We start from the raw sequence: 10,798 nt of genomic DNA on the forward strand, positions 1-10,798 counted from the left end.
GTGGGAGAGAGTCCCAGAGGGAGTGGGCGGTGAAGGCTCTGTGGCCCCAGGTTTGGTGCTTGGTCCTGCTGGTGGAGACTGGAAGTTAGCATCAGAGGAGTGGAGGGTGCGGGAAGGAGTGTGGCGACTTGCTCTAATTGTGAAAGAACTAAAAACTGCTCATTAACTAAAATGTCAGCAGATACTGGAGGGACTGGACTGTGTCCGTGTCTAGTAGAGAAAGACCGTTACCAGCGGGAAAATGGAAATGCAAAAAAGACTTCTTTTTTTTTTTTGAATTTGAAGTATTTATTGATGGATTAATATTTCATTTCCCTTTTTTAATTCCCCATTAAAATATCATATAATTAATTCCTTACTAATTTATTCAATGTATTTATACATTATTAACTTGCTTTTTTAACCAATGTAAATTATGCCTGTTTTTTAATTGTAGAATAGTGATTAAGTAATAAAATGCTTTCATAACACTTGTGCTCCTACACAGACAACATATCACATTGTCTCAAAAGTATTTAGGGTAGTTTATTTGTGTACAGTGTAGCCAGCATTTACTTCTTGCAGAGAAAAAAATAAAACAGCATCATTTTATTTGTCAATCTGTTTCCTTCAGGAAGCTCAGCATCAAAGCAGCTCAGTGATGTGCTCTGATGGCTTTACGTGAGGCGCCGTCCCTTCACACAGACTAAATGAGCATATGCCTCGTCTCACTGCAAGTAGGATGAAAATGAAAATACAAATGCCTGGCCTTTAATTTATTTATGAATGTCCCCACCCTGGTGACTAAACAGATGCTTTGCTCAGGTACAAAACAAAATGTGTGTGTCTGTGTATTTATGGTTTATTTTAATTATAGTTTTATTTCAGTAGTCACAGTCTCCTCAATCTAAATGCATCAAAACCTTGTGCCAGCAGTTTGATTTAACAACATCTGGTGAGGTACTGCTCTAATGCCTGTTTGTGTATAAGTGACTTGTCTGTGCTTAGACCTCCATCTCTGTCCAGATGTTTTTGGAGCTGGCTGGCAGGAATAAAGCCAGGGAGTGGACGGGGACCCGGATATCATCTTGTTCCTCCCCCTCTTGCTCATCCTTTAGAGGCTGAACCATGTCCTCCTGTGTCAGGGTGGGTGGACTTCTCAGGGCCCGGATGCACAGGGCCTTTGCTACCACCCTGTGTGGAATGCCAGGGTGCGTTTTCCAGACTGTCACGTTCCTTACTTTATCCAAGGCAAATTTGCCCTGGATCTGCAAGGTCTGCAGCCTCCCCTGGGACATGCCCCCCACTGACATTTCCTGTACCAGTTGCTTCAGGTTTCTTTAGTCAACATAACCTTCATTCATAATGATCCCAACACAGGAGATGAAGGTCAGAGTGTTAAGGAGAAGTCTTCCCTTCATCTGTTGTGGCAGCCACTTAAGCACCTTTGCCATCTATGGCATCCCATGTTCCCTGTACACCTCCAGGTTCCTTGAGTAGCTGAGAGAGTGCCGCTCAATCTCAGTCAGGACCTGGAAGGTATTTGAGGCCACTATGGACATGGGAAGGGGCTTCTTTTCACCCTAGTGGATGTGCACCCAGTCCCTGAAGTTCCACCAAAGCCTTTTCCCCCTCTAGTGTCCCTAAACTTCAAGGCTGGGTAGAGAATGATCTGCTCTGCAAGGTATCCCTTCACCAGGCATTCTTCCATGTCCCTACCTGACTAAAGCAGAAGCTCCTGTGCTCGGGCAAAAGTGTTTGGAACGGGGAAGCTTTACTTAGTTGCAAGGTCCTTGCACAGCACCTCCACGGACAAGGCAACTGTCAGCTTGCCAGTGGAGTCAGTAGATTTGAGGCACATCCAGGGGAGCTGTCTGTTCCTCTTGTAAAGGTGCCCGGGCAAGGACCTTTACAAAGGCTACCCCCAGCATAGCTGGTTCAGCCTCCAGGGACTCGCAGAGTGGCCAAACCCTCATGATGCGTTCATGTTAGAGCCGGTCCCTCGTCCAGTGGTGGAGAGGAGGTGGTGACTCCAGACTGGCAATCCAAGGAGCCCCCTATTGTGGGTCAAGCTGCATTCATTGACTGAATTTGTGCCTAGGCTCACACTGAGCAGAGAAAGTGGATGACAAAAGAGATACCCCCTGACTTTCTTGAAAGGCCTTGGTCAGTATGTAAACCCGGTGGTCGATCACACTGCAGAGGGTGGAGCAGAGACCTTTCCCATCCTTAGTGTCTTTGAAGGGGGGCAGCAAGGCATGATCCTGCAACGGGTTATCCGGGGCATCCAGGTTTAAGTAATCCCTGGGGTTGTTCACAAAGTTAAGGTCTTTGCCACTCTCATACCGCACAACTTGTTCTATCCAGCACCCCAGGTGGCACACCATGTGCTGGCTAGGTCCTTCATGTGGGACAATTATTGTGCTGCTCTGCTGATCATTGCAGGCTGGTGGCTAGGCCTGAAGGTGCCCAGTGTCCCAGTCACTGGCTGTTTGAAGGGCTGGCTGTAGTGGCAGTGGGGGGAGTCCAAATAAAGTTGTATAAATGTGACCAGGCCATCACTGGAAATTACAGCACGTACCCCCCCATCTATTGTTCAGTCATCATCACAGCCCTCAAAGCAGGCATCTGGAGGTAATGGATTCCCCCCGGATCCCCATCATCTTCTCCAATTCAATTACCATCCCATCCACATCAAATAAAGGCTTCAGACAGTCCTTGAGTTTGGCCATGGTGGTGGCGTGAAGTGGGAGCCTGATGTCTGCATGCAGAAAGTCATAAGCAGAGTTGTACTACTTCTAAATGTCGAGGTGACTGTTGTTAATTATCCCCACAAGCTCCACCTCACTCAAGTCAGTCCCATCAACTGTCAACTTTACTTCATCCTTTAAGTCCAGAAAATCATTATTATTCATTTCCTCCACAGATTCCACCTTAGGCAACTTAATCCTGGCCATTTCTTACATAATAGTGTATTCATCTGTGAAGGGTACTGTGTGCAGATTTGTAGTGGTGTATTTATCTGTGAGGGGTTCTGTCCATAGGTGTGTGTCACCCTGTTTTTCCTGAATAATCTTTTTTCCGAATGTCAAAAAGTGATAGAACCTTGACCCGCCCTCCCATTTTCATGGTCGAGCTTTCCAATGGTGCCCCATGCGTCCTTCTCCAATATCAGGCAAATGTAGGTAACCTTGGCAAAAGGTGTTAAATCGTCTGAGACTGTGTGTGTGTGTGTGTGTGTTGGTGTCTTGGTACATATTTGTAATTGGGTTCACAGTTAGTGTGCATATCCAGAATTAAATGGATACAATGGTGTTGTGTGTTTTGATTTTGCCAGGGACTGTGTGTATTACTACAAGGTTTTGTGCATGTGTGATGGTGTGTTATAGTGTGTCTAGTTTCTCAGCATCAGTGTGCATTTGTATTTGTGTGTACGTGTATGTACAGATGTGCCGGAAGTCAAGTAAGATGCTTTAATGACAAGGTCTCCATGGTCATGCACTCTAGCTAGTATTGTAAGTGCACATGTTGGAAGTATCTGTGTGCCTCAGCTTTTTTGTTGTGTGTGAGTCTAAGCATGGTTTGTGTGTGTTTCAATGTCTGTGTGTGTGCCGAGCCAGTGTTTTCACATCACAAGATTCCCTGCTTCAAAGCAGAGGCAGGTAACAGAGCGATGATGGCTCTCCCTTTTCATATGCCACTCAAAACAGCCCCAAGGCTCTGCTGCATCCAGGACATGCTGAGGTAACAAACTGTGGAATATACTGTGAATACAATACAGCACATCAGGGCAGAGGGAGAGAAGAGGGGATGTACAATATGTGTCATGTTTTTGCTGTCAGAAGAGGGTAGTGCAGTACATGAACCTTTTTTAAAAAAAAAAAAACTAACAAGAAATATGCATGTATAAGAAACATGTGTAAGATAAATGTCCTCTTCCAAGGATGTAAAACATGTTCACAACCCAAGTTGTCACATATTGCTACTTTGCAGTCTACATATCACGCTCTAGGTATCCTTCTGTGTATGTTCTTTGTGTTCCAGGATGCCACTACTGTGATGTCAACACAAGCACATGGTAGACGCAAACCAATGCCAGGACATCAACAAATGCACATGCTGGCACGGATGGTTAGGATTCGGGGAATATCACACTGCAACTGGTTCTGTCTGGCCATGTTCTCAGTTGACCCCATCCAGCTTCATTACATGCACATATTCTTTCAACCTTGCAGATCTTACACCAGAAGCACTGGCAAAGTTGTGGCATCTTATGAGATCAAAATCAGAGTGGGCTGGGGGTTTTTATACATTAGTAACAATAAAATGGCCATGACAACAAGTCAAGACTGATATCTTTCCATTACTATTTTTGCCTGACCAATGGTCTAAAACCCAAAGATATTCAAATGATCATCATTACATATAAAGAGAAGCAGCAAATCCTCACATTTATGAAATTGGAACAATCAAATGTTGGGTTTGTTGAAAAATCTGATGATATCAAGAAATTCCATGAAAAAAAGGCAAAATCTTATTCCTCTGTGCCACAGAGTTCCAACAGAACTCTACAGCCATGTTAGCAGGTAGGCATTCACTGATTAGATCTTAACACAAAGTACAGCTGAGGCTGATGTGTATGTCACTTAGTTTTGTTTTTTTGTTTGCGTTTTTGAAGTCCCAGTGTTGGTTGTCATGTGCTTTTGTTGCCTAAACATAACTGCGTGCAGCATAATCCCACCATGTGCTTGTGTTGACATCATGCTAGCGCAAATACACAATTTTTTCCTGCTTGCAAAAAACTAAAATTACTTTTTAAATATTTGGATCTTCAGTAGGAAGAGTAGGAACAAGAAAGGCAGGCTGAAGAATTGTTGGTTTTGTTTATTTCAAATGATTTGTTGGCAGTTAGAACAATGCATGCAGGCTTAGAAACAGGCTGGCAGGAAGCCTGCAGCTTAGGGGATAAGGCAAGGGGCAAAGTCCAAAAAAACATAAGGCAAAAATCCAAAAACTGACTGGGGTACAAAACAGATACATCATTTCAGGAACAAAGGCTGGAAAGCTACGGTAGAGACAGCAAAATTGAAATCTGTTAAGGAATGAATGAAACTGAACTGGTATATTTACTACAGGCCTGATGAGGGAATGGGGTATAGATGAGTCGGTGGGTGTGGGGATCAGGTGACGGAGAGTGGCAGGATCTGAAGCAACAGGGAGATTAATGAATGGAGAAAAAGGCAGGTGTGAAAAATATACTATGTATGAAGATACGGTGACAGCTTTATGTTCAGTAACCTGCCTCCTTTCTAAGGCTGTGTTAAGCATACCATCCCTTTGTCCTGATATTTTGAAAAAGCCTCAGACATGAAAAGGATTTTATAGCTCTGACTACAAGAGCCAAAATGCTCCATTATTTTTACTTGTAGCATTACAGTGTTACCACTAAATCATCAGCATGAATCTATTATAGAACTGCTATGCAAGCAAAAACAGAAATACTCATCAGTGCTGTCTACAAATTGTGTTTTGTTTTCATTCAATTATTCATTCCAGTCTTCAGTGAGTCCAAAGAGTGGATTCATATTAAACATGTACATAGAGATAAACACATAGAACAAATTAAAATGGCGTCTTCTTTCAGTTTGTGAATGTGTTACCTGGTTTGTTGCCACATTGACTGACCCTGATGGGTGTCCTTAAAATATAGTTATAAAAACAAACACAACACAGCAGTTCTCTACTCCTTATAGCATGTCCTTATCATCACTGCTCAGCTCATGATTGAACACCCAGGAGTCTAGTCTAAGAACATCATATTCACAGCAGTTTGGTTCTTTCTAAGCCAGCGCTCTTGATCACATCCTCATCCACCAGGTGGTGTGGAATCTCCACAGGATCCACATGGGGGATTTTCTGCCTGGAAGTCCCTGAGATTAAAAGCTAAATGCTTTCAGAGCATGACAACAGTGAACTGTCATATATTTAGTTGAAATTACCTGAGTGACTGAGAGACAAAGTAATCAATCTTTCACATTGGTGTTGCAGCCAGAAACACAGGTGGGTGCTGGAAGGTTGGTTCACCTGTTGTGACTTTATATCTGTACTTAACAATGAACATGGGAGATCATTTCACACAATACTCCCTTCTCTGAAGTGTGCCTTCAAGCCTCTCCAGCTGCTGATCAAATAGCTGTGTTTTAATGTTTTTTTTTCCCCCCAACTCTCTCATACAACAATAAAACCATGGAATAGTGATTCTTTTTCTAAACACCGATGCTCAGTCCAGCACCCTCCCCCATTACTCACAGGCACAACTTGATGGTGAAACTGGATTCAACTTATTATACAAAAAACCTGACACTGGAACTTTCTTTGAGAAGGACTTCCAGCAGTGGGCCGGCTACTACTAACAGTTCTTAGGGCTTCACTATACCAGAAAAGTCCAACTTTGACTCACCATGACCCTTGCACAAAAATAGTGATGACCAAATTAAGCCTCATTAACCTTTTTTTCTTTCTTTTTTAATTCTGAGCCCACTAGATGGCGGTCTCAGTTTAATGAAAAAGGCCAAATAAATTATATTTCAGTTTGCTTTGAAACCTTTGTTGAACACAGATCACCATCGAGTTGGCTCAGAAAATAAGTAGAAATGGTTTACAGGGTTTGATCTGGCCATCACTACATAAATGACAACTCGTCATGCTGCCCTCGATTTGGCAACAGATCCAGAACTCTGCAAGTTTTCACCTCAGGCCCCTTGAGGGAAGACAAGTTCTGGACAGGGCTGACTGTGGCAATATCAGGTATGTTCAATCTTTCACCAATGCTTATTTCCTCATTTAGGGATTTGCAGAACCACTGCAGCTTGAAGTGTTTTATTTTATCTCTGTCATTTGGTGAAGCTCTTGTTGCCCTTGTCCATCTTGCCTTTCATGAATGGCAAAAGTTCCTAAATCATACGAATATCTTTGCTGGCCTTTGATTTTGTTCAAAATGTTTCAAATGATTTTTGCTGCTTTTGTTAGTGACAATTTCATCATCTTTTTCAATGCTACTCAGATATTTACAGACCACTACAATCCAGTTGCAGGTTGGTAACACTGGAAAGAGAGGGACTTTTAAGAATTTAAAGGGTAGCCTGCAGGTTCTCTCCCCTCCCTCTCTGATGCACTGCCCCAATGTTAACATTAGCCTGCACATTAACCACTACAGCAAGATAGAAGATACACCTGTAAATGTGCAGCGTATTTAGATTTGTTGCTTTGCAAGAAGATTGACATTTTATGTTTGTTAATACGGTTAGAGTTGTGAGAGTGTTACTGGAGTCAGAAGAAGAATCCCCCCCTGCCTGCTTCTGGGTTAGGGCGGGGAGAAGAGAGGGCCGCGGCAAGGTGCCTCAGGCAGGTGACAAGGACGATGTGGAACAGGGCGTTGTGTTGGACTTGAGTACCTTGGCCTTGAGGACATTGCACACATAAAAAAATGTAAGAGTGCAGAGGATTGTGTAAAGAGCCACAGCAGTATATGTCTGTTTTTTAACATAAACAATTCCCATTGTGCCCATTGAGGTAGTTGTTACATCTTAGCTGTTGATGTTATGAGCCTCATTGGATTTTTTTTTTTTACTTTGTATCTTCTTACCAACAGGAACAGTTAAATTTGCAGCAGACACGCCGTGTGTTGGAAAATTGTTTGGAACGGGTCCCCAGCTTGATGTTAAAACATCATCAGCCAATCTTTAACTGCTGCTCCTCTGCCTGTGCATCCTGTCCCAGGGACACCCTCACTGTCTGACATGTAGGGAGATGCCAACGGTGATGGAGAGGAAATGCTGCAGTCAACAGCCATAGAGATGCATTTCAAGGCTGCTGCACATGGCGATGTACATTTTGCAGGGAGGGGACTTCACTCCTGGCAGACAAGGATCTAGAAAGACTTGCAGGCTGTTGCTGACCTTCCAGATGAAGGCAAAGACAACAGACAATTTCACCATGCAGCACAGAGATAACTTGTTGCATAGCAGTACGCGATCTGGGTGCCGGTCATCACAAGCTAGTCATCCTCAAGGACAGTATAGGGGTTTTATTCCCAAGAAAATTTAACTGCTGATACCCTTGAACCATGTAAATAGTTTAGGTTCTGTGCAATATATTGTAAATATATGTTTTTAAGTTTTTATATCTCCAACTTGTTGTAAAACTTATTTGACCTCATTATTTATCTTATAATAGTGTGTGTTTGCTACAGTGATTTGTTTTTACTTGCCCAAATCATCAAGAAATATTATTTATGATATTATTATAATAATTATTATATTATTATAATAAGAGTATTAAGGTGTAGACAAATCCAGGGGTGATGCAGTTTGGATAAAATTAGATGCATCTGCCAAAAAAATACAACCCAAAAAGGCTCTCTCCCTTGAAATGTTCTTATTAAAGGATGATTTTTGTAAACATTCAGACACATTTGAGCCATGCTGTGTTTGACATTCAAACAGTTGCAGGCGCTCAGTTGCAGCAGGGAGCAGCCCAGCTGGCAGCTGAGCTGCCTCACAGGAGGAACCGAGTGCTGTGATGGAGAGCTCCTCAGCAGCGGCTGTAGAGGAGAGAGAGTGCATTACTCAAGTTCTCTTTAAATGCTCTCATGCTCTGATGTTTCCCAGCTGGACGCGGTCTGATCACCTGCCTCGTCTTATACTGGATGTCCAGTGACACCAGGCTTGTCTGGCTAGCAGACAACAATGCCATTTCAATTTGGACAGCCGCTTTAAACACTACATTGTCTGTGACAGTATACAGGCTGCACATTTTTGCAACTTGGAAGCAAGGTGTCATGTAATGCGTCTCATTTAAGGAGGTACCCACAGTGATGGCTTTGCTGAGACTGCACTGTAGAGCTTGTGTAATTTTACAGCAGCTTAACAGATTGCCACATTTGCTTTTTAATTAATTAAAATTAAAAATCAAAATGTGGGTCAATGCGACCATATCTTAGCTACCTTTCTGCAGGCCTTTGAGAGCCATAGATCTTTCAGACACTACGACTATGCTCACATTACAGGATTTAATGCTCAGCTTCAGATTTTTCCCCCAGATCCAATATTTCTGCCAAGACTGTTCACATTCATTCACTGTTCTCCGACAGTGCTGGAGCAGCCATCATTAAACATGGCTGGGGATGTATGTAGCGTCCGTACCACTGGTTCATTACATTTCTACAAAAAAACATCACAGTAAAATCTCAGTCATTCTGATTATTAACAATCAGAAGGATTGACTATTCATTCAGAGCACTCATGTTGAAACTGACAACAGAGTGCTTCACAGGACAAAAATTAAATAATCACTAACAGGGAAATGAATGTAAATGTAAAAATAAAAGAAAAGATCTATAACTCAATCACAAAATGAACTTTATAAATGTGACTTTGACTGACATTTGAAAATCTGCAGAAATAATAACACAATCAGTGAGATTGGCAAACATCCTAAAAACAATGTCTTCTTGCTCTCAGCATATATTGTATATGAGTCTGTGGAGTGAAGCTATGGAACGGTTTTAATGTGGCACTAAAACAATGTCCAAACATAAGCCAGTCTAAAATAATGTATTAAAACATGATAATTATGAAGTACAGCGATGAAGAGGGGGTTTGTTTCCAGGGGTTACTGTTAATTTATTTGATCACTTAATATTTATTTTTCCCAGGTTATCTTCTTCTTTTTCTGTAAATAATAATGAAAAAATGTAGATATTTGATTTTGGGTATGTGGGTGTATGCATGTGTTTAGTCAATTAGAGTATAGGTTTAAATGAATAAGGAAGTTGGTTAATTACAATTCAAAGATTTTTGGAGAAGGGGCAGGATTAAATAAATTTGCTTTTCTTCTCACTCCTTTTCACTGGGCTCTGAAAATGCAGGGTTACTTGTGGTTCCCAAAGTCTCCAAAAGTAGGATGGGAGCCAGAGCCTTCAGCTACCAGGCTCCTCTTTTATGGCACCATCTTCCAGTTTCGGTCAGGGAGGCGGACACCGTCTCCACTTTTAAGGGTAGACTTAAAACCTTCCTCTTTGATAAAGCTTATAATTAGGGCTGGTTCAGGTTGCTTGGACCAGCCCCTAGTTAGGCTGACATAGGTTTAGTCTGCAAGGGGACTTTCTATGATACACTGAGCTTCTTTTTCCTTCTCTTGCTCCTTCAATCTGAAAACGCTCATGTGTGCTTACTGCATTACGCTAACTCCGTTCCCTCTCTGGAGCATTCCTGCTCCCTTGTTTCCTAGTCTTACCGGATCCCCGCTGCAATCTTGGCTGCGCCTGATCACGGTGATAGCTGTGCTGGTGCTGTGACCCTGCCTTTGGCTGTGCTCGTGCTGTGGCTGCAATGATACCGTACCCCCTGATCGTGGTCTTGGTTTTGCCATTACTGTGGTTCTGTCTGAAGCTTTGCCTGTGTTGTGGGTCGTGGTTGTGCCGATGCCGTGATCGTGCTTGACGCGACCTTCTTCTGCCATTATTAATCACACCTCCACTATCAATATATGCATGGGACTCTTATCAACACCCACATTTTTGCATATATACATATTTGCACATAACATCACATGCTATCATAGAGTGCATTTAATCATTTTACACCTATCATTTCTGTAACATGACATGCTTTTGATGCCATTAATGCATCTTTCCCCCTCTCCCTCCCCTTCTCTCTTTCTCTTTTCTTTTTTGTCATTATTGTAATTCAGTTGTTATTTACGACATCTATTGCACATCTGTCCTTCTTGGAACAGGGATCCCTCATCATCCTCTGCC

General features: G+C 42.4%; 1 protein-coding gene across 1 annotated transcript; it reads right to left on the reverse strand.

Moving 5' to 3' along the window:
* Nucleotides 1-870: 870 nt before the first annotated feature.
* Nucleotides 871-10,500, reverse strand: LOC148189027 (uncharacterized). The gene is given in 8 exon segments (XM_088080666.1): nt 871-989; nt 992-1,603; nt 1,606-1,876; nt 1,878-2,020; nt 2,023-2,087; nt 2,251-2,374; nt 2,377-2,568; nt 10,383-10,500. Coding segments are annotated over 8 exon segments (1,644 nt in total).
* Between the last annotated feature and the right edge of the window lie 298 nt (nt 10,501-10,798).

The sequence above is a fragment of the Plectropomus leopardus genome, chromosome 8 (genome assembly GCF_026936395.1).
Source record: "Plectropomus leopardus strain MGB_pleo_1.0 chromosome 8, ASM2693639v1, whole genome shotgun sequence".
In the NCBI taxonomy this organism is placed as follows: Eukaryota; Metazoa; Chordata; class Actinopteri; order Perciformes; family Serranidae; genus Plectropomus; species Plectropomus leopardus.